The sequence below is a fragment of the Ochlerotatus camptorhynchus genome, unplaced genomic scaffold, assembly GCF_037179485.1.
Source record: "Ochlerotatus camptorhynchus isolate MF236.1 unplaced genomic scaffold, CSIRO-AGI_Acam_v1.1 ptg000185l, whole genome shotgun sequence".
NCBI classification, from domain to species: Eukaryota; Metazoa; Arthropoda; class Insecta; order Diptera; family Culicidae; genus Ochlerotatus; species Ochlerotatus camptorhynchus.
The window spans coordinates 162,067-186,785 of record NW_027040675.1 but is presented as its reverse complement, the minus strand read 5'-3'; the positions used below and the strand labels follow the sequence as shown (position 1 = coordinate 186,785).

At 43.8% G+C, this 24,719-nt stretch overlaps 1 protein-coding gene across 1 annotated transcript; it reads right to left on the bottom strand.

The window, feature by feature from the left end:
* Positions 1 to 428: 428 nt before the first annotated feature.
* Positions 429 to 17,077, bottom strand: knk (protein Skeletor knk). The gene is made up of 4 exons (XM_065223181.1): positions 16,761 to 17,077; positions 2,372 to 2,591; positions 1,962 to 2,309; positions 429 to 1,893 (listed from the first exon to the last, which is right to left on the bottom strand). The coding sequence occupies exons 1-4, from the start codon at positions 16,879 to 16,881 to the stop codon at positions 432 to 434; spliced, it is 2,151 nt and encodes a 716-aa protein (XP_065079253.1). The 5' UTR covers positions 16,882 to 17,077; the 3' UTR covers positions 429 to 431.
* Between the last annotated feature and the right edge of the window lie 7,642 nt (positions 17,078 to 24,719).

The window sequence follows — 24,719 nt, the reverse complement described above, 5'->3', positions numbered from 1 at the left end:
AAACCAACTGAATATCTCAAATCTCAAAGCGTATTATATGTGTTGAAAATATTAGCCTAAGAACACACATTAATCAAGTGAACTTGAGTCACTCATAAGCTAACATAATAGTAAAGTTGAACATGTATACACCAAGTGAAGCAAATAGAGTAAAATATACACCACGAATTGTGACGCGTTTCACATTAACACATACACCGACCAACCCCCCCACCTGGAGAAGAATTATTTCAATCCGAACCGTCCCTTCCTTCATCAAAGTTCTAGGTCAATCTAGGAGAGGAGGTCATCCATCCAGGAAAAAAAGGAATCCCCCATGCTTCAAATTTTCCAAATTTATTTTCGAACAACTACTAGCCCTACCTACCGACTGATGAAGACGATGGAACTCCATGCACTTACGAATCAACGAAAAAAAAACAAAATCCAGATCACAACCCACCACGTGCTCCACCGGAGAATAATCCCCGCAGAAGCAGCAGCGCTGCGCCGACGCCAGCCGCAATCAGTCTTACCTCAGCCCAGGACGTCACCCGCCGCCCGCCCGCACCACTTCTCGCCGAGGCACTATAGCTGTCCACGACGTGGATCTTCCAGCCCATGTTCGCGTGCGTGAAACTGTTGTAGTACACCACGTCCGGCCAGCTGGAATTGGGCGTGATCTCCAGGAGTGCCGGATCGCCCGACTCGCAGCTCCACTTGAGCGTTCGGTTGAACTTTTTGAACGTGGCAAAATTATCGTCCAACCGGCGGTCCTGCGTGTCCGAGTGCCGTGCCAGGCAGAGCGGCCCGGCTGCCGTTGGCTTCGGTCGACCGCGGCGCGTGAACTCCACACCGGCGAGGACGCGGATTTCACTCTGCTTGGCGTCCGATAGGCGATCGAAACCCCCGCGGGGTTCGTCCGTGATGACCAACGGGTGGTAGTATTCCGGTGAATGTGGATTGTTCCCTCCACGGATTTTGAAGGAATACGTTAGACCTCGTCGAAGCCACAACTCCGGAACCAGGAACCCATTAATGTACCAAGCCAACCCGTTAGAAACGTGTCCGGTAATTCCCTGGTAGCCACGTTTGCCCCCCGCTGGACCCAGCGTTGCCGTGAACGATCGGATGGTCCGGTCGAAGATTTGCGACTTCTCCCAGACGTCCTTCAGATTCATCTCACTTCGGGTAAAGCTGAAGCAATCGTTGACCGATTCCGAAGTGTTGAACGTTATCACAATGTCCTTCTTAGGGTAGATGTCATGGTAGGTGGGCTCGTTGTTCGAATCCAACCGACCCATAGCCCAAATCATGTACATCGGGTGATCCAACACGAACTCCTTGTCGCCATTATCCGGCGAAATCAACATCCTACGGAAGGTGATCGTGTTGATTCCATTCTCGCGGTTGAACGTATGCAACTGATAACTGTCTTGACCTCCAACGACGTCATCCCGGCAGACACCTTTGTTCTGACCAAGCACCTGAACGCACGGTGCCAGTGAGGTTATGTTATAATCCACCGCATAGCCTTGATGGCCATCAATATAGGCTACCACCACGTCGGCACCCTGCATCTGACTTTGGCTGTCCGAACCGCTGATACCGAAGGCCATATATTCGTCCTCCTTCACGTTCCCTGCCAGCTGGAAGGTAACCTGCGGTCCGAAAACCTCCCACGACACTCGATAGTCCTTGTGCAGCTGACGACAGTTCGGTAGCGATTCAGCGTGTGGAGTCACCTTGACCAGCGACGGCGGAACGTTCAGATCGTCCGAAATGAGGAAAGAACCGAAATCCTCCTTCGTCGCCACGTCGTACACCGAGAACCAGTCGATATCGAAGATGGTCATGTCGCCCGGCAGCTCCAAGGTGATGATTTCCCGATCGTACGCCCGAATCGGATCCAAGCTATAACAAATCAACAACCACGTCAAAACCCTTCTAGAAATTCCCTTCAAAATCACCGAAAAACTCACTATCCCATCTCATCCGGAATCTTGCGTCCCTTGGACGACGGCGACGGTCCTACTCCGACCCAAAAGTGCACCTCCCTTCCCTTGCCGTCGTAGCTAAACTCCGGAAAGCGGAGCGTCTTCGAGTCCAGAATGTCAATCGCCTCGCTGCTCACCCCGTGACTGTTCTTGGACAAACTGCCTGCCTTCTGCGGAACGGGCGGTTCGAAGTCCTCCGGAATGTACACATCGGCAAAGTTGTTCTGCGAGTTCAGATCGTAGATCGCCAGCCACTTGACCTCGGTGATCTTCTTGTTGTCCGGCAGCCGCAGGGTGAAGTCTTTGTTGAAGTACCGCTCGAGGATGTTGGTTCTGGAAAAGTAAGCCACTTTTTTAATATCGGTTAGTTTTGAACGGTTTTCAGTCGAACATACTTGCCGAATTCGTCAGGCACGATGAAACCCTGTGGCCCAGGCCGGTTACTAGCACCGGACCAGAAGAACGTATCCACGCCATTGCCATCGTAATTGAATCCCGTCACCAGGAAGGTGAACTCATCCACGGCGTACACGTCCCCCGATGCTTGGTGGTGGTACGAGTTGAACTTGCCGATGTACTTGCCCCGATAGGGACCGTCCTCCGGTGCTTGGGAATCTACAATAGAAAAGGAAACGGTAGAAGCGGTGTTGAGAGGTGAATTGAACATGTAGTTGATATCGGATATCGGATTCGAAAGTTCCTATTAGGAACTCTAAATACAGAACTGTAGTTTGGTCTTGCAAGGGATTACATTTTTTGATTGGTTCGTCTTGAAATTGCTGATGAATGTTACAATTCCAGAAACGTTCCAAGAATTTCTCCACGATCTCTTCAAAGATGTGCACACGGAGTGCCTCAACGAAAAGATCCTTGTCGAAAGCCTTCGTCTTCCACTTCCGGTCACATGTTCTTGCATGCGCCGTTTGCATGCCGCCGTACGCCTTCCTTATCCGGATTGACATCGGGACGTCTCCCAGATCGCAGTACACTCTCAACGCACTTCTCAGCTCTTCTTTTGTAGTGAGCTCTTGATCGTAGGATCTCGCCTTTCTGGGCGCGCCTGGTTTTCACCACGTTCTCTCCTAGTTGCTTCAACTCCGGATCCTCTCGAACCTTCCGAAGGAGTGCTGCCCTTACTTCGCTTTATCTATTTTTCCTTTTTTTTGGCAAGGAGGAAACCTTTAAAAAGGCCATCATGCCACCGCTTGACGACTGAACGCACAGTCGCGGTGACACGGTGTGTGGGATTCTTACCGCACTAAAACCTCCTTGGACGCCTTGCCCTTTCCTCACGGAACCACTTGTCGCATTACTTCGGAGGGGGCCGTGCATTACGCACCTCACTTTGCCTCAGCTAATTGGCGCTTCCAGTTCGCTGATCGTCTCTCCAATTTGTGAGCCATTTAGCTCCCAGCGTAACGTTCTACTCGGTTATCCCCGGTGGTGGATTCAGCCTACTCTGACGGAGAGTTCTCCCGGCTTCGGCTTTCAGTTCGCACTTGTGTGAACACACTACTACTTTCTAGTTGGTCTTCTCGTCATTTTCGCTGCAGCGCTGACATGATCTGACGGCGTTAAAGGTGCCCTCCTCTCGACACATTTCTTCGACGACATTCTCCGTGCTAAGGGCGAGCATATCCTCTCGCACATCATCAAATCTAGGACATTCAAAGACCACGTGCTCTGGTGATTCTTCCACATTCCCACACTCCGGACAGAAGGGTGACGTTGTGTGTCCGAACCGATGCAGGTACTTCCTGAAGCAGCCATGACCAGACAGGAACTGTGTCAAGTGGAAGTTGACTTCTCCATGCTTCCTGATTACCCAGGTCGAAAGAGCCGGTATTAGCCTGTGTGTCCATCTACCATTCTCTGCTGCATCCCACTCCTGCTGACACTTAGCCATCGACTCCGTTCTCACTCCTCTGGTTTCTCTCGTCATATAGCACTCGTAGTCCTCCGCCAAGGTGATGCCGATTGGGATCATACCGGCGATAACGCATACTGCCTACCATCGAAATGGTTCTGTACGCACTCACGACTCGCATGGCCATGAGCCAGAACGTACTGCTCAATTTTCTTTGGTTCTGCTTCGTTTTCAGCGCTTCAATCCAGGCTGGACCTCCGTACCTTAATATCGATGAAAACACACTAGCCAGAAGACGCCTCTTGCTGCTGCCTGGACTAGAATTGTTCGGCATGATTCTGGCTATTGCGTTGATGACCTTCGCCGCCTTTCCGGCAAGCATATTCGATGTGGCTATTAAAGTTTAGCCGGTCGTCGATCATCACTCCCAGATACTTCAGCACGCGCTTCGAAATAATGGTGTGCTCTCCAACGGTTATTTCTGCCCGCTGCACTGCTTTACAGTTACTGACCAACATCACTTCTGTGTTGTGGTGGGCTATCTGCAGCTTCGCACCTTGCATCCAGTTACCAATCGTATCTATCACCTCGGCCGCCAGCATTTCCACTTCTTCCAGGATCTCACTTGTTACCGTCAAGTCGAAATTGTCCGCAAAGCCAACGATCTCAACTCCTTTGGGCAGCTTGAGCGTCAGCACGCCATTGTACATTCCGTTCCACAGCGTGGGACCTAGAATGGAGCCTTGTGGAACTCCCGCATGGAATTTAAGCGATTTCTGCCCGTGTCTGTCTCGTAGACCAGGACCCGGTTCTGGAAGTAACTACTTAGAATCCTACTGAGGTAGTCTGGAACCCTAATTCTATGGAGCGCCTTGGCGATGGCCTCCCAGCTGGCGCTATTGAATGCATTCTTCACATCAATCGTAATCACGGCGCAGTATCGATTTCCTCTCCGTTTCTGTTTGGAAGCTTTCTCGGCTCTGCCAATCACTGTCCGCATTGCATCCACCGTCCTTTACGGAATCCAAACTGCCTCTCCGACAATCTGTGTTCACTCTCCGTGCATTTCGTCAGCCTGTTCAGGATGATCCTCTCCAAGAGCTTTCCGACAGTATCCAGCAAGCATATTGGCCTATACGATGCAGGATCCCCCGGCGGTTTTCCGGGCTTCGGCAACAGCACAAGCTTTTGTACCTTCCACCTATCAGGAAACTGACCCTCGTCCAGACATTTCTTCAGCACCATCCTGAACATGTCCGGGAACGTCTGAATCGCCGCCTTTAACGCCACGTTTCAACCCTTTCGCTGCTGCTATGAGTTCCTCGTTGGAGACTTGTTCAACGTTGTCTTCATCTACCTTGCCATAAAGGGTGTCCACGATGAAATTGCCACACTATGAAATTGCTCTAACTTTTTAATCGTTGGGTAGAATTTAATGAAAATTTGGGTGGATTTAGTTCATACTGCATTATTTACATCCTGCAAGTTTTAAAGTCCTGTGATCAAAACTCGCGGAAATGGAGTCGAAAGAACAGCTCGTGCGTGATAAAATCTTGCGCATTCATCACGAGAACAAGGATCTCTCGCATCGTTCCATCGCTAAAACGTTGGGAATCGCGAATTCCACGGTGTCGCGAGTGATTAAGCGGTTCGAGGAATGGTTGACCACCGATCGGAAGCCCAGAAGTGAAGGAAAAAGTATTCCGTACAACACCAAAAGTCACAACCGCGTAGTTGGGGCCTTCAACCGAAATCCGAACGCCTCCGTTAGGGATGTGGCTAAGAAGCTGCACCTAAGCCGAAGTTTTGTCCAGAAGGCCAAAACTAAGGCTGGGCTTCGAACGTTCAAGGTACAAAAGGCCCCTAATCGCGACGAGAAGCAGGACAAGTCCGCCAAAACCCGTGCCAGGAAGTTGTACCTCAACATGCTGACGAAATTTGAATGCTGCATCATGGACGACGAAACATATGTGAAGACCGACTTCAAACAGATCCCCGGCAACCTGTTTTTCACGACCAAGGATAAGTTCAGCGTTCCGGAGCATGTCCGCACTCAGAAGATGTCCAAATTTGCGAAGAAATTCCTGGTTTGGCAAGCCATCTGCACGTGCGGGAAGCGGAGTGCACCTTTCGTGACCCAGGACACGATGAACGGACAGGTGTACATAAAAGAGTGCCTCCAGAAGTGGCTGCTTCCTCTCCTGAAGGCCCACAACGTCCCAACAATCTTCTGGCCGGATTTGGCCTCATGCCACTACTCCAAGGACGTGCTGAAGTGGTATGCGGACAATAAGGTCAATTTCGTGCCGAAAATGTTCAACCCTCCCAACACTCCGGAGCTCCGCCCCATCGAGAAGTACTGGGCGATTATGAAGCAGCACCTTCTTAAACGACCTAAGGTAGTGAAGACAGTCGAGGAACTGAAGAAAGTATGGGTTTACATGCAAAAAACGGATGATTCACAGGTTGTGCAGAATCTTATGGCCGGGTTAAGGCCAAGGTGCGGGCATTTGCGTATGGACTGTAAATAAAATACGAGTAAAATGGTAAATTGAAGTTTAATAGTTATTTCTCAATCCCTGAAAATTTGATGGCAATCGGATGAAAACTCGAATTTTGCGAATCAATTTTGTGTGTGGCAATTTCATCGTGGACACCCTTTATGTTGTAGGTGGCCAGTTCGTTGGGTCATGCTGTGGGGAAAGTCCCTTCACGATGACTTTCAGCTTGTTGGAACACATTTCAACCGGCATCGTTGGACCTCTGATCGGCGTCGCGGCACAGCTCCTTGAAACTATTTGACTTGCTCAGCTTTATCTTTCGTTTCAGTGCAGCCCTGGCCTATCGGAACACCACCCTGCGCTCCTCTCTGCCTGCTTCTGTTCTTGCTCTCTGAGCACACCTTCTGGCTAGAAGACAAGTAGCACGGAGGGTGCTAATTTTCTCGTTCGACCAGTTAGCTGGACGCCGCCTGTTCGTTGGCTCCAGTTTTCTCGGCATCGTTGTGTCACATGATTGCTAATGATTCGGTCAACTCGTTCGCGCTTAGGCCCGGAATGAATGCCTTCGTCTTCCACTTCCGCTCGCTTACTTTCGTCCTCTGCATTTCCACCGGTGTCCGTTCGCCGATACTGTACCGGATCGCCTGATGGTCACTATGGGTTTACTCTTCGCACACTATCCAGTTCATATTTGCCATTAGCGACGTACTGCAGAAAGTGATGTCGATAATGGATTCCCTACCATCTTTGCGGAAGGTGCTGATGGTTCCTAAGTTGGCCAGACAGACGTTTAACTTTGCCAGAGTTTTCAGCAGGCTATACCCTGTTGCGTTGGTACACCTGCTCCCCCAATCCACTGCCCAAACATTGAAATCTTCTGCGATGATGACTGGTCTCCGTCCAATGAGCTCTCCGGTGAGCCCATCTAGCATCTGGTGGAACTGTTCAATTGTCCATATCAGGGGTGCGTAGCAACTACATACATAGATTCCATTGATTTTGGCTATCACGAAACCTTCGTATGAGCCCGCCACCACTTGTTGAATGGGATACCTGCCCATGACTTGTATGGCCGCCATTCCTGCTCTATCCGCCACCCAGTTACCATTATCGCGAGGGACTCGATATGGCTCTGCAATGATTGCAACGTCGCACTTTGTTTCCGTTGTCGACTGCCACAACAGTTGCTGTGCTGTGTTGCAATGATTGAGATTTATTTGGATTACCTCCATTATTGCTGACCCACCATTGCCTTCTTGAACTCTGGGCAGCTGAAACTTCCCGTCACATGGCCGTTTCCGTCCTCCTTTTTGCAGAGCATGCACCTCGGTTGCTTTGTACAGTCTTTTGCAACGTGCCCCTTCTCTCCGCCTTTGCTGCACAGTTCAGATCTGTCAGGGCTTTTGCAGTTTCTCGATTGGTGACCGAAGTCCATGCATTTGTAGCATCTCTCCATTTTCTTAGATACCCGAGGAATAGCTTTCAATGGGCACACTGTCTATCTATCCATCTATCTATGTATCTACACAGATAAATATTCTGAATTTTAATTGACATGACATGTGTCAGAACTTTACATGAAATATAATGTAAACGTATATGATATGTGACGCTCCATTTATGTGCATCATATTGAACAGAAATTTACACTACTTTTTTGAACTGTGTGTCTATCTATCTATCTATCTATCGATCTCTCTGTCAATCTATTTACCTACTTATTTATTTATTTATTTTCTAACTTCCTTACTTACTTACTTACTTACTATACGATTGGCGTCCTTGTGCGATGAAATGTCATGACTCCACATTTTGATATAGTGAGGGAGAGCTTATTTAGGTGGCACCAGTCAACAAATTGGTCCAACAGCTGACGGCAATCTTCGGTGTCCTTGACAACGATGTATAGTTTGAGATCATCGGCATATATGAGCACACAACCACTCTGCAGGATGAGCGTCACATCGTTGAAGGAGATTGTGAACAGCAGTGGTCCTAAATTGCTGTGCTGGGGAACACCGTAGGTTGCACGCACAGCCAATCAACCAAACCGTCCGAAACTCCCAGACGAGACATTTTGATCGATGCAATCAAAGGCCGCTCTCAGGTCAGTATAAACGGTATCTACTTGAGCCCTATTTTCCAAGTGAACGTCCTGGCATAAATCCGTGTTGCATTGCTGAGATGTAGTTTTTGACATGAAAGAAGATAGCACCATTCACAATGATCTCAACTAATTTTGAAGCTACAGAAAGACTTGTTATACCACGGTAGTTAGTCACGTCACGTCTGTCGCCCTTCTTGTGAACAGGGAACATAAAGGAATGTCTTCATATTTCGGGAAAAACCCCTTAGTCCAACGAAGCGGTAAAGATGTAAAGCATTCATAGAGCTGTATTGGCGACTGAATCCGAAAAAACAGAACTGAAATAGCGGGAAAAGAGATCACAAGATTTGAGCATAGAAGTAGACTCCGAATCGCCAAGAAATACGGATGATGGAATATTCGACGATTTTCGCTTGGAGTTCACAAAGCTCCAGAAGCTCTTGGGATTTCTACACCCAACCGGTGGATGTAAGATTCGCTTACAATTATGTGGGATTCATCATCAGAGGATGTAAGTGGAGACCGCATGAACCGAGGATGCGATATACCTAGCTGCGGTCCGATGTAAGAAAATTGGAGACCGAAAAATGTGGAGTTGTATTAGTGAGTGAAATTAATTATGTCGAAAAAAATAGACAAAAGGTTGGCGACTGGACTCGAACCACGGACGTTGCGACTATCAGACCTGTGCTTTCTCCACTGCTCTCTCCATACTTCTGAATAATGGGCAGCCTAAAAGCAAACATCAAGCGCTCATTTTCTCGCATGCTCGACTTCGTATGCTTTTTCTGCTGGAGATATTCGAGTTAAGTGTGTGCGTCGTTCTACAATGTTCTAGAATGTGCGTCGTTCTACAAGCTTACTGGTATCGTCGAAAGCGTAGATTGAACCCGAAATAAAAAAAGACAAAAAACCATTACATCGCCTGCATGGTCAATTTCTAACATTCATTGTAATAGATTTTTGGTTTGCGTGTACGTAAATTGGTCTGGAAATCGGGCAATTTTCACGACATCATTTAATGTTTTCACGATTTAAAGTTCAAATCCGCGACAATTCCGCGCAAAAAGCACAATCCGCGCCTGTGGTAACAGCCCTGCCAATATACAAGCATCTGAGACATTCTGTACTGGTAATCATACTTCAAAATATCTTGCAAGTAATAATAGAAAATTGGATAAATTCTAAAAATACTGGAAATTTAAAAATTTAACTGAAATTCGCGAAATCCGCGAAATTCTGTTGCAACAGCCCTGCATTTTGCGTGGAACTGCTCGAGAGTTACCTCACACGAGGTGACAATTGGCACCTCACCAGTGAGAGAGAAAGAGAGTCACGTGAAGAGGGAATGTAAAAATCATGAACAATTCAAATAGGTATTTTCTTTTTTTTATAATGTATTTATTTTTCCAGGCTCATTTGCTGTAGCTTTGCGGAGCCGATATTCATTTCATTTCAGATCATAAAATGACTTAAAACTAACGTTGGTAAAGCGGGGGTCGATTACTCGCGGCTATCTCGAGGTTAGGGGTTACCAATTGTAACAAATGGATGGCAAGGTAGGGATAGATAACACAAGGTTTGGAGAGCAATGTGCTCTTGATCTCGAACTAAGCGACATACTGATGAAAAAGACAAACATGGTGGTACACCGATGGGCAGCTAACAACTTGGGAGAACACAAGCCAAGACATCTCTAACGGGCTATCGCGGGTTGTTTTCCTCGGGCCCTGAAGGATGTGGATAACTCAGATCTGGCAACACGGTGTAGGGTACATGACCAAACAACATGCTCGATATCGCACATAAATTGCTGCCTGAGAGCCCAATTCGATAGAAGTGCGAGTCTAACGAACAGTGATTGGACATAAGCCTTGACATAACGCGTGTAAAGTCGCGGCTCATGTCCAACCGTTTGAACCATGGTTTGTTCGAAATCGGTGGGAGAATAGAATGTAACCATCTTCCCAAATCCCCATCGTTCCATTTGTGTTGCCAACTGATGAGGACTTGCTGACGAGCAATGGAGAAACATTCGTTGAAGGCAATTTGTCGCTCAAAAATATCGCCCACCTTAGCCAACGAGTCCGCTTTCTCATTACCCGGAATAGAGCAATGAGATGCGAGCTAAGCTTAGGTGATACTAAAGGGTGATACGGTCAAAATTTGGTCAAGGGAAAACGCGTGTAAATCGGTGAAATCGTTTATTTAAAAAATCAAATTAAATTTCTTTTTCAAGTTCAATTAGTATAAAATTCAGGAAAAATATTCAGTTAGGCTTCCGCTTTTCCAAATCCGAATTGCCGGGCCTTACGCTTGACCCCTGCCATCAGATTTTGTACAGCCACCTTGTCCACCTTCTTTGCCGCAGAAAGCCAGTTTGCCTTGAACTGCTGCTCGCCCTTAGCAGTTTTTTTGGTCTTCTTTAGGTTCCGCTTGACAATAGCCCAGTATTTCTCAATTGGGCGGAACTCTGGCGTGTTGGGAGGGTTCTTGTCCTTGGGAACCACCTGCACGTTGTTGGCGGCGTACCACTCCATGGCCTTTTTACCGTAATGGCAAGATGCCAAATCCGGCCAAAACAGTACGGAACAACCGTGTTTCTTCAGGAAAGGCAGCAGACGTTTATTCAAACACTCTTTCACGTAAATTTCTTGGTTGACAGTCCCGGAAGCTATGAAAATGCTGCTTTTCAAGCCACAGGTACAGATGGCTTGCTAAACCAGATATTTCTTTGCGAACTTTGACAGTTTCATGTGCTTGAAAACATCTGCTACCTTTCCCCTTCCTTTTGCCGTATAAAACTCCTGTCCCGGAAGCTGCTTGTAGTCGGCTTTGACGTAGGTTTCGTCGTCCATTACCACGCAGTCAAACTTCGTCAGCATCGTCGTGTACAGCCTCCGGGATCGCGCTTTGGCCGTCGTATTTTGTTTATCATCGCGATTTGGAGTCACTACCTTCTTGTAAGTCGATAGTCCGGCTCGTTTTTTGGCTTGATGCACGGTTGTAGACGATACACCCAGCTTATTTGCGGCATCTCGGAGAGAGAGGTTAGGGTTTCGCTTAAAACTACCGGCAACTCTCTTTGTCGTCTCAGCGGCTTCCGGTTTTCGATTTCCCCCCGATCCAGACTTCCTGGCTGTCGACAAACGTTTGTAACGGTTGATTTGGCAACTTTTAGCGATTTTGCCAACTTTGCGTGCGAGTAGCTCGGATTTTCGCGATGCGCGAGTAAAATTTTGATACGCTGCTCTTCTTGCTTGGACGGCATTTTGACAACTGAAGAGTGAATTCCAAAATCAAAATAAGAGCAACATTCTACACACACACACCTTCAAAATGAGGGGTGTTCAGGTTTTTTAAATGCAAAATTGAAAGAAATACGTCAAGTTGATATTGACCAAATTTTGACCGTATCACCCTTTAGGAGCAGTTGGATAAAGCACTCAGTTTAGATCGTATTTTCAAAGTGCCAGAATTAAGGAAAAAAATAAATGATTTATTTCAAGTTCGTAATTAACTTTATGAAAGATTCGAGCCCTTCATTGCAATCCCATTAACTTCACAGCAATGGTAGGAACTTTGGAGAAGTTCTAAGGAATGAAGCTTTAAGAACCTCAAAGCGGTTCTATTAGCATCCGAAAATTTTCAGGAACTTTTACGAAGTTCCTAGAATTTCATATAACTTCACAGGTGTCAAGCGAACTTGAGAAATATAGAAAACTTGAGGGGTATCGTGCAAATTTTTAAGAAGTTCTAAGCACCTCAGAAAAGCTAGATCTAGAGATCATTGGGGAATTTCAGATCTTAAGAGCAGTTCCCGTAACTTTAGTCCAGCCTTTTGGAGCAGTTTGAAGATCTATAATCGTAAATTTAGACAAATTCAGGATAGTTCCATGCCCAAGTAACAATTTGGGTTTTATGAAGGTTCTGTAGACCATGATTTGGACTCGTAGAATGCTTTAAAACCTTGATAAAACTTGAAATGTTACTTGGGTGATGTGCTGGAAAAAAAATCGAGTACCCTTAGGATATTCCGAAAATTTTAGGGAAGTACAGAGGCCTTCAGGGCCTCCCTTAGCTCAGTAGGTAAAGGCGCAGCTACAAAGCAAGACCATGCTGGAGCTAAGTACTGGCATCGAAAGCTCTCAATTAATAACTGTGGAAGTGCAACTAGAAAACTTAGTCGAGAGCACGCAATAAGCTAATATGCGATTGAAATGCGAAAAAGAAGTAGAAGAGGCCTTCAGAGAATTTATGAAATATTTCAGGAACTTCACAGAAGTCCAGAGAATTTCAGAGAAATTTAACGGTGTTTACGGAAATTCAATTAATTTCCGAGCAGAATCGAGATCTTCAATAGAATTGAGAGATTTAGGGAAGCTTCGAGAACATCAAGACAGATCAGAGAATCAAAGGGCAGTTCAAATAATTTCAAGGAAGTTGTAGAAACCTTAAAGAAGTTTCGATAAACTCAGGGAATTTCCGGAAACTTCAGCAAAGCTCCGAGAGAATTTCTGGAACGTTGATAAAAATTATATGAACACCCGGAAAATGGGAGAATATTTTAAGGGTGTTATTTCAAGAACATAAAAAATGCGAAAATTTAGCTAAGTTGATTAGAGAACATCAACGAAATTCCAGAGAACTTCTAATAAATTTAGATATTTTTAGATAGTTTCATGATATTCAGCAATGAGTTCTGCAAATTTGCAGCGACTTACAAGGAGTTCCGTGGAATTATGGGGTATTCCAAGAATTCTATGATTGATCCGAAAATGTCAGAAGCGTCAGAATATGCACACTTAGAAATGATTACCGATTTAGGTAAATTTTACCGAACTTTCAACAGCTGTACTGTTCGGTTAAAATCAGGCATTTTAAAGCTTCAAAGCATGGAAAACTTCACCGCAATGGCACGACTCAATTATTTAAACAAGCCTGACAGTGTTTTGAAATTAAAATTTAGTGAAACAGCTTTTGAAATAAGGGTCAAATTTTACCGAACGTTCGGTAAAAAATTACCTAAGTCAGTTCTGATTTCTAAGTGTGTGTATCCGAAAATTTGCTGGATTATTAAACAAATTTAGAGAACTTCAGGTAAGCATAGATAAGTTCAGGGAAAATTAGTGAGCGTTTATTATGGTCGAAACTTCATGGAAAATCAATTAATTTCAGTAAAGTTGCGAGGTCTTAAAAAATACTGATAATTTAAGGGCAGTCTATAGAACTTTAAAGAAATCCAGTAGCACCAGGAAAGTCTAGACTATTGAAGAAGTTTTAAATTAATGTCGATAATTTAAGGGAAATTTCATGAATTTTAGAATAATCCTGAGAACTTCAGTGAAAATCATAAATTGCGGGAGCAAAAAAGTTCCACAAATTTAGGAGGACAGTGGTCTTCAGAAACATTTCGAGAACTTCATAGAAATCTATGGAGTTTAAGGAGAGATCCGCGAACATCAGGAATTTTGCATGAACATTAGCAAAATGCGGGAGCATTTGAAAAAAGTTAAGTAATCTCCGAAAATTGGAGGAATTTCAGGGGGAGGTTAGTTCTATTAGTTTCAGAAAATTAGTGGGAAATTTATAGAAGTTCCCAGATTTTCAGATAACTACAGAGACGTTAAAAAGTTAATTGAAGTCTTCGCATAAGTTCAGAAGTTGACGGAAGCTTAAACATGAGAACTGCAAAAACTTTAGAGAAGTTTTGAGAATTACAGAAAATAACAGAGAACCTCAGAGCAGTTCCGTTAACATTAGAGAAGTCACATAAATTTTAAAGAAGTTTAGAGTACTCTAGAGGAGATACATGATCATTAAAAAAATTCAGGAAACTTTATGAAGTCCTATAAAGTTCAGGGAAGTTTAAGAATTTGATGAGAAGTATTGTGAGCATCTGGCATCAGCATCATCACTTCAGGAAAAAATGGGAACTGTTAAGTAGTTCTGAAGACCTCAGAATAGTCCATTCCATATTCAACGGAGACTTCCATTGAAATATTCCTCAAAATTTCGATGAAACTATCCTTTCCATTCCATTTTCTTTTAGTTTTCCTCGGAATTACATTGCAATTCTCCACAATAAGAAACCCTTTGGAAAGATTCTCCGAATATTGATTGAATTCATTTCAGATTTCCTTTTGAATCTCACTCCTTCCCTTGGAATTCTACTCACATTGAAAGTATCCTAAGAATACATCGGCATTTCTCCTCACAAATTCCTTAGATTTTTTTCTCATAATTTGTTTGGCAAACTCTCCTGAATTTATGTTTTGAATCCCTTTGAAGATGTCCTGGAGTTATTCTCAGATTTAATTGTAACCCTCCTTTTAGTATTTTCAAAAACTGTCCAAGGACTTACCCGGAGCTCGTTTTCTCCCACAAACATTATGAAATTATCCTCAGAATTCCTTTGGAATTTTCCTCCGATGTTCACATGAGTTGTGCTTCTCAGAAATTCCTAAGAGTTTTAATTAAAATTTACTTTTAATTCAATTCAGGGTTTCATGAAATTCTACCCAAAACTATCAGGCTTCACAGGAATCTGAAATTTCTCAGAACTACCTTGAAAGCAGATTGCTTTTGATGTTTTTTCTGAAAGATTTTTTCCCAGAACTCCCATATCGTATATAAGTGTTTATGAGATACTAATTGAATAAGTCTAAAACATCAAACAGTTATTTGGTGTGTCATCATAATGACTACTTTTCTTCTCTTAGATCACTTTTTAGCCACTATTTGTACAACTATAAGTCACTATTTGTTCACTTATTTATTCAACATGGTCACTAAGGCTGTAAACCATTTGCCGAGTTAAATTTAATTCGTGGTTAAAAGTGACATTTCGAAAGTTATTTTCTATGTTCGAAAATCCCTGTGCTATCGATCGACCGGTTTTTGAGAAGAACTTAGCCGAGGTTGTCAAAATTTAACTTCTTGTCTGTCAGTAGTAACCACGCTCGGATAGAAGGGGTAATCGATAACTTTCCATCTGTCAAATTTTAACCAAAAGTTAAAATAATCCAGCAAATGGTTCAGAGCCTTAAAACACTATTTTTGACAGCACTGATCGCTACCAGCCCTGCCATTAGCTGAAGCTGTGGTGTACAGCTTTCCCCCGAAGAGCGCGTTACCCACTGAGTTGCACCCACTGCTTTGTCTCGGTGGGTTTTTAACCAAGTGCTCTGATTTCCTGCGAGTGACTAGTTCTCCATTGGCACTACTCACATGCAAAAAGTCAGACCGACTGGTTGAAACCCCACCGAGAAAAAGCGGTGGGTGCAACTCAGTGGGTAACGCGTTCTTCGGGGAATAGCTGTATGCTTCATTTTTGAAAAACAAAAACTATTGGCAACCCTGAGTAGGGTGAGTGAATGAGACGGATTCTTGGGCCATTGTATTGCAGCGTGGGGACCTTGTTTGTGTGTATCACCACGATCCTTGAACTTGGATGACAAATTTTCAACGCACGCATCCGGCAGAGCGTCACCCCATCTAGCAGGAAGAACACCAATTTCGCATTCTCACATTCACCATCACACTGCGTTGAAGGCTTTGTTGTTCTTATTTGTAAGCGTCATCGGTGCACCTCAGTGACTTAAATGCCATCCCCCATTCGTCAGCGACGAGCTTGATTCATGCAACTTGTAGTAGGTACCTACTAGAGAGCATGAATCATCTCTAAGCTTTTGATTTCAGCCTCAAGTTGAGTGCCCTCCGCAGACGTCCTTTCCGAAAGTTTAGTGAAGGTCAAATAGGGCTCGCAAAAAACCCACATTATACCGATTGCAGAAACAACACTCAACGTCTATTATGAGCTGACTTTAACTGGAGTGTAAGAACAGAACAAGAACCGTCGACCTCGCTCATGTGCCTTAATACGTGTACGGCTGGTGTCGGTATGAGTGGTAACATATTTTAGTATCCAAGGTAGTGCTTGCGATTTTTTTCCGACTTGAATTTCCCGTTTCTACACGAATGCTTTTTATTTCCTTCTGTATTACAACCAGCTCATGTTCATGTTCAGAGACCGCGCCAACCAATTAACCAAAGTGCCTTTCTGGACCAGCAGATCAGCACATTCCTTGAATAGGTGGCTTTTGTGACACAGTAACAGTCGATTTGTGAGGAATGTGCCGCGTATCTAATTGAATTCGATTGGCTGCAGCGCCAATTCAATTATCTGCTTTTTTGGCTCCTTTCACTCATTCGCAGTTGTTTTTTTTTTTTTTTTCTATTTCGCGAGACAACCGAAACCTAATTGATGGGCAAAACGAAATGGAAAAAAAAAAATCAGGACTACTCACCCGCAACGATCGCGAATAGAACGTAGACTAGACTGAGTTGCACCAGGAGGAGCTGTCCGGATCCCGATTTCCCTCGAACGGTGCTGAAAATTTTACATTTCCGCGACGGGAAAGTCGTCATTTTTGCTGCTTGGCTGTTTTCTGCTGTCTTGCACGCTCACACACACACACACTCGCTCTCCCCTCGCTCTGCACGGCGTTCACTCGCCCCTCGGTGCTACGCGTATATTTGTATATGTGTTAAATTTCAACTCTCACTTTGGAGCTTTTACATTTCACCTTTTTTCCCTCAGCAAACTCTAGGGTTTTCCCTTCAGCAGCATACAACACTTAAATCCAGATCTTCATTTTGCAATGATGTTAAAATTGAGGATCACTCGTTCCGAACTCCGGCCATCACTTCACCATAAAACGCGTTTCGATCGCGGAAATCAACTCCGCGAGCAAGAGGCGGAACCTTTTTTTTCGTCTTGTGGACTAGCTGACTGAATGGTTGCTGACGACGACGACGACGACGACGACAACTGATCACGATCACCACCATGCACGAGAAACGTACGCAACGAAAGCAGATCAAGCAGACCTTGGACTAGCCGACCGAGTGTTGTCTGCTGTGTGTTCCACTCTAAACTAGCTGCTGCTGTTCGATCCAACCCACCCCAACATATCGGTCTGACCAACCAACCGACAGTTCATTCCTTCGTTCATGTTGGGTGTTTTTCGCGATCGCCCGTAGCGGTAATTTGCCTTTCGTTTTCATTCCGCCCGTTCTCTTCGCTGATTTCGAGTGGTCATTTCGGTGGTGGTAAACGCCCCAAAGTGCAACGCAGCGCGGCGTGAATGCATGATCTTGACGACTGCATTATTTCCTACACACGTATGAAACCGGCTGGTTGGTTTCGTTGGAGGGGTATTGGTAAGATCACCCAAACAAGTCCATGCCAGATGCAACTCATGCCAGCTGCAGGTTTGATGGTTGCCAATTTCTATGTAGACGGGAATGAATGAATGAATGTTGTGCTATGCTTTGAGTTGAGCTTACCTTAGTGGATGGTTGGTTCATTTTATCTGCCTGATGGTTATCTGTATGGTGCCGGTGTAGCGCTGCGCGATCGCGTGCTCGACTCGAGTAGTTTTCAAGCATGGTCACAGTAGCGTCCTGAAAAGAATATCAAATACAAGTGCGGTTGTGCAGGTTTGCAAACAAAATCGAACTGGTTACAGTTACAGATGTAAATTCCCTCTAGAGTTTACAGTTGCTTCACAGCGATATAAACGTGGAAAAGCTCAGGCGTGCACCTCTTAGTTCGCCTTTTTGTCCACCTAAAATATTAATAAGTATTACAAGCAATCAAGAGTTAATGAACAATCAACAAAGCATCCTATTACACTAGCAACCCCGCAATCTGATGCTATCATAATTTTCAGCAATGTCAGGAATGCTCACGAACCCCCAACATTTGCCAGAAAACTTACTACTAACTCAAGGTATCTTCCAAATAAGCTGCAAAATTGCATTTTTTTTTTATCAAATGTTAAATTCAGTCCTCTATATCCGTAATACGCGCACGAGGCTCAAACCTTTGTAAACTACTTTTTTAATTAATCTACTACTATTAAATCAAATATTAAAAATTCATCATCACCATCGTGGCGAACAGAAATAGTTTTTGCAGTGCTACAATAATTATTAAAAAAGTCGTAATGACAGCTATCCATATAAAATAATCCGTTAGAGATAACTTCGTCAAGATACATATTTTGTCAATTCATAAAAAAATCACTGGATAACCGCTCAAAATACAGTTTTAACGTGTGAAATGCAGTGTCTTTTAAATTCTGTAAGTGTAGCTGAACGTTTTATATGTCTAGGCATCGAGTTGAAAACATTTATTCCTTTATAATATAATGAATTTTGTGAACCACAAGTCAAGAAATGTGGTATTCTTATTTCAACCGCGTTTCTAGTTTTATATCTATGAAAGTCACTTCCTCTTTCAATTCGATCACACAAATATCGAGGCAGCTAACTACTTTAAAAATGAACACCATAGTCAAATATACAATTTTTTACTTCACCGACAACGATTGTAAGGCGTCTAGCTTCAAAGTTGAGGAAGTGAATCTATTCTCAAAATTAAACGCATTATTTTGCTCCACAACCGCTTTATTTTCTATATTTGTGTTTCATTGGACAGAAATAAAATGGAAGGGCAAAAGTCTAGATGAGGAGAGATGATTGATTTGTATAGCTGTATTTTACTGGCAATAGTTAAATCGTTTTTCAGTCGACATAGAATTCCATACTTCTTGGCAATTTTCTTGAGAGTTGAACTTAAGTGTGTCATCAATAATCACGCCAAGATATTTAATCTCCCGAACGCGATCAATAGTCTCATCATCAATTACAACAGAGACGTTCTCATTTACTCTATTTCGCGAAATTACCATAAATTTAGTTTTACTTGTATTCAAGTAAATAGCAGTTGATTATACTTCAACCATCTACTTAGAGAACGCAAATCTTCATTCAAGCGAGGGGGACGACTCTATATACGCTGCAGGAAAGATTGTGTTGTGTTGTGGCTAGTTGCTTGCACGCTGAGTAGATAGAAAGAAGGTTGAAGACGATTCTGAAGATTTCCTGCAAAAAGATGATGCGCCATGTAAGTAGATGCGAGAAATGCAAGAAGATTTTTCGAAGATTGATTCGCTAGTGTGAGATTTTTTGAGCATCTAAAATTGAGATTTAGATGTGTCGCCCCCTCGCATTCAAGTGTAAAACGGCATCATCTAAATCCTTAGCTGCAATGAATAACACAGTATCATCTGCAAAAAGATTAATGTCGCAAAATCGTAAAACACGTCGCAAGTCATTAATATACATACATGTGGGACGATTGGTGTACCCTCCGGTGGGAAACGAAGAAAAACTTAGTTCAGTGGTTACTATCGACCGATGCACACGCATCTTCGCGTTTGTAAAACTTTAAATTTAATAAAGCTAATTTCTGTATTTCTCACCAACTCCTCTCCCTCTTTTCTTACATGGGGGCTCGTCCGGGATGGAGTTATCGAGAAATTGTTCGGTTGACGCGTTAATATCGCTAAAAAGTGATTAAAAGTTGATATGAGAAGAACGCCATTCCTCATTCAAAATGGCGGAACAAGTGGATGAGTTGTGCGAAATTTTCACGAAAGCCGGATTGACGCGTGAGTGTGAAAAGCGTGGCTTGTCTTCGGATGGAAGCAAGAAAGAGATAGCGCAAAGAATCGTATACTTCGACAAAACGCACGACGGTCGTTCGCGTACCAATAACGAGGTACGGGATGACAAGCGAGACAATGATGATTATGCGGACGAGGCCGCAGTACACGATGACGGCGAGAATGATGGCAACGTTGTAAACGACGATGATGATCACGATGACAACGATGATAAAGAGGACGGCGATAGTCAAGCTCAAGACGACAACGATAGCAATATGTTTGTCACTGCGTTGACGAGGGGAAATAGACGAACATCCACACCTAAAGATCGTTTCATGCCTGAGCGGCACCAACCGTATTCGTTCAGAGACGTTGAGGATAGCATTGAAACATTCGGTGCTGAAGACGGGCAGGACGTTAAGCTATGGATGTTGCAGTTTGAAGCGATATCCCGAACAGCTGGTTGGAGCGACGAACAAAAGTTGTTCATGTGCAGGAAGAAGTTGACGGGCACAGCACGAAAATTTATGTTTGCGCAACGAGATATCACTTCGTTTGCCAAACTGAAGAACGCATTGATTAAGGTTCTACAAAGGGTCATTATTTTGTTTACTTCTTCTTTTTGAAATATTCTTCGATCATCATTTTCTAAATGTATTGGTAAAATTCATTGGAAGTGCATATCCCCACGCCAAAACTGCCCATTTTTCATAACTATCAACTGGTATGGTGAGGAAAACTTAACCATCTCTTTTCTTCCTTCATTTCAATACAACAGCAAATGTTATGTCACACTATCTAGTGGATAAGAATGTAGCAGACAAAACATAAGCACTGCCAGACTGCGCTGTATGCAAGTTTGTTTACACCCCTGAGCGGGAAAGTGTATAACAGGCTACGTGCACTGCTGCCATCAACCCTGTTAGTGTTGAATTCAATCTTCTGTGACTTTTTTAATTAGACCGGTAAAATGTTTAAAATGGTCATTTATGTTTTATTTAATCAGTTTTTGATATTTATCCACCATTAAATACATCCACTCATCTATGTTAATAAGGCAGACTTCGCAATTAATTGTTTTAATAAACTTAAATTCATTGCTAGAGGCAATACATCTGGCACCGCTGTTTCAATGATACTTTCACGATTGCTAGCAAAGCAGTAAAGTAGAAATGGTTTTCTTTGTGATGAATTTTGTTCACCAAGAGTTTTGTGAAGCAGTTGTTTTGAGTTTCGTGTATTCGATTGCGTTTAATTGTGCTATACTTCGAAGAACACAAGTAAGTAAATACAGTGAATGTGTTTTACCCAGGAAATTTTCGTGTTTTACCCACGAAATACCTGTTTTAAATTTTCGTATTCATAATATATGAATGTATGTGTAAACTAATGATGATGATTTTATGATATTTAAAGAAGAAGAAGAACACAAAATTACTTACCTTTTGTAGAACCTTAAAGAGTTTGCCCCTTTCATTCGTGCGAGTGACATCCATCGCCAGCTAGCAGCGCGAAAGAGAAAATCTAACGAAGCCATACGTGATTACATCTACGAGATGCAACGTATCGCCCACTCCATCGACCTCGATGAGCCGAGCGTTTGCGAGTATATTGTTGACGGGATCACCGATGATGAATTCCACCGATCGTTGCTTTATGAAGCGCAAACAATTCGACAGCTGAAGAAGAAGTTACTTAACTTTGAAAAAGTGCAAAAGAAGATTGTCGTAAAGCCGAAGCTACACGAAGGCCAGCCAAGGAAAAAGGAGCTACGCGAGAAAGAGATGAAAAAGCAACCGGGATCAAAGAAGAACTGCTTTAACTGTGGTGATGCGTCACACTTTGCCGATGAGTGCCCGCAGAAGAACGACGGACCGAAGTGTTTCAACTGTAATTTGTTCGGTCATTTGTCAAAGAACTGTACGAAGTCGAGTGAAAAAGTGAAACACGAAGGCGTCAAGAAAAGTGTATTGAAAGTGAACACATTGAAAAGTGTTGATAGCGTGAACCCGAGTGTGTTGGTTAACATTTATGACTATGAGATCAGTGCAACCGTTGACACAGGAAGCGAAATTTCTCTAATCCGAAAAGATTTTTGGATTGGATTGGCGAAAGGCGAAGGACAACTGAAAAAGTCAGACATGAAAGTGCGCGGCTACGGAGGTGACATAAAAGTTGTTTGCGACGAATCAGTGCTTAATGTTTCGATCGAGAACGAGAAATACGAGATTCTTGTTTACGTTGTGCCGAAGGAAGCAATCGATGTTAAAATGCTGATTGGAATGGATTTCCTACGTTGTGTCAATTACTCAATCACACCGGAAGGTGTACGAATCGAAAAGTTGCCGACAAAAGAGCCTGAATGCGAAGCAAAGTGGATCCGCAGGATCGAAGAATACATTGGTGTTAGTGAAATTGACGTACCGTACCAATACCGCGACGAGGTCATGAATCTTATTGGAAATTATCAACCGGTATCGTCAGTTACGGCGGCGAACAATTTGAAAATAAAGTTGTGCGACAATGAAGCTGTGTGCGTGAATCCGCGACGGTTGGCTCCTCTCGAGAAGGAAATTGTGAAGAAGCAAACTGACGAATGGTTGGCAAACGATATTATTCAGTCATCCCAGAGTGAATATGCGAGTGCCGTAGTAGTAGTACCGAAGAAAGACGGATCACGTCGTGTGTGTATTGATTATCGTGCCATCAATAAGAAGATGATTCGTGACAATTTTCCTATGCCGAATGTAGAAGAACAAATCGACCAGCTGTCTAGTGCGCGGGTGTATACTACGTTGGATTTGGAAAATTCGTATTTCCACGTACCTATTGATGAAGAAAGTCGTAGATATACATCGTTTGTGACAAATGATGGGCAATTTGAGTTCTTGCGTGCCCCGTTCGAACTGTATACAAGTGGAAATGCTTTCGGACGATTCATAAACAATGCGCTGAAAGAACTGATCAACGATGGTACGATTGTAGCATTTGTGGACGATATAATCATTCCATCGAAGACTGAAGAAGAAGGACTAGAAGTGTTACAAAAAGTGCTGTATGTGGCCGAAAAGGCAGGATTAAAATTTAATTGGAAGAAATGTGTCTTCCTTCAACGACGGGTAGAGTACCTCGGTTACACAATATATGACGGCAGAGTTGAACCGGCACCTGCAAAGATTGAAAAGGTCAAGCAGTTCCCGATGCCGACTACGGTGAAGCAACTGCAGAGATTTTACGGTTTGGCTAGTTACTTCCGGAAATTCGTACAATCGTTTGCCGATGTTGCACGCCCTCTATCAGGTTTGTTAAAGAAAGACTGCAAATTTCACTTTGACATCGAAGCGATTGCCGCTTTCAATCGCATAAAGGAGATTCTCGCAAGCTTTCCGGTGTTGCAGATATTTCGACCTGATGCTGAGATCGAAGTCCATACTGACGCCAGTAAGCACGCTTTAGCTGGCATCCTGATGCAACGCGCGGATGACGATGGTAAATTTCACCCTTGTTATTATTACAGTCGTTTAACAAGTGACGCTGAAAAGAATTATCACTCTTACGAGCTAGAAACGTTGGCAGTGGTTGAATCGATCAAGAAGTTTAGATGTTACCTCTAGGGGCGTAAATTCAAAGTCGTTACAGACTGCAGAGCATTTAAAGATTCGATGACTAAAAAGAAGATGAACGCTCGTATTGCTCGATGGGTTGTCGACCTAGCTGAGTTTGATTTTGATGTCGAGCACCGCCCCGGAGAAAAAATGCAACATGTTGATGCGTTGTCGAGAGCGAATATTTTGATAATGTCTGCTTCTGTTAGCGCCCAAATCTGTGAAGGTCAACGAAACGACGAAAAAGCCAAAGCAATCATGGAAGTTTTGCATAGCAACGGCAAATACGAAGGGTACAGTACAAGCAACGGAGTTCTATATGCAGGCGAAGGAGAAAACCGACGAGTGTATGTTCCGGAATCCATGGAAGCGACGATTTTACGAGCTGCTCACGAAAAAGGCCATTTCGGAGTGAAGAAGACGAGCGAACGGATTGATAAGGACTATTTCATTACTGGACTGGATGAAAAAATCAAGCGCTGTATTGCTACTTGTGTACCTTGCATTGTCAGCGAGAAGAAGCGTGGAAAATCAGAAGGAGAACTCAAGCCGATTCCGAAAGGTGACGTGCCTTTGGACACCCTACATGTAGATCATCTCGGACCAATGCCATCAACCCGAAAATCGTATAATTACATTTTGACGGTGATTGACGGGTTTCGAAATTTGTTTGGTTGTTTCCAACTAAATCCACTGGAGCCGAAGAAACGTTGAAGAAGCTTCGGATTATATTCGACACGTTTGGTAATCCTCGAAGAATTATCAGTGACCGTGGTTCAGCGTTTACGTCAGGACTGTTCACTAAGTTTTGCTCGGATGAAGGTATCGATTTACATACGATTGTTACCGGTGTTCCCCGTGGCAATGGACAGGTGGAACGTGTCCACCGCATCATTATTCCGATGCTTACGAAGTTGTCGATCGACAAGCCTGAAGGATGGTTCAACCATGTCGTCAATGTCCAGCAGTGCCTGAACAACAGTTGGCAGCGAGCAATTCGAACAACACCATGCGAACTTTTCATCGGTGTCAAGATGAGGACGAAACAGGATGAAGTTTTGTATGAGATTTTGCAGCACGAACTTCAAGACGATTTCCAGCAATCACGAAGCAAAAAACGGGAAGCTGCTCATCAAAGCATTCA

Excerpts from the sequence above, each read along its gene's own strand:
- knk (XM_065223181.1), bottom strand. The coding sequence starts at position 16,881 with ATGACGACTTTCCCGTCGCGGAAATGTAAAATTTTCAGCACCGTTCGA. Across the intron at positions 2,592-16,760 it reads TCTATTCGCGATCGTTGCGG|ATTCCCAAGCACCGGAGGAC; the intron begins GTGAGTAGTCCT and ends TTTCTATTGTAG. Across the intron at positions 2,310-2,371 it reads GTGCCTGACGAATTCGGCAA|AACCAACATCCTCGAGCGGT; the intron begins GTATGTTCGACT and ends TTACTTTTCCAG.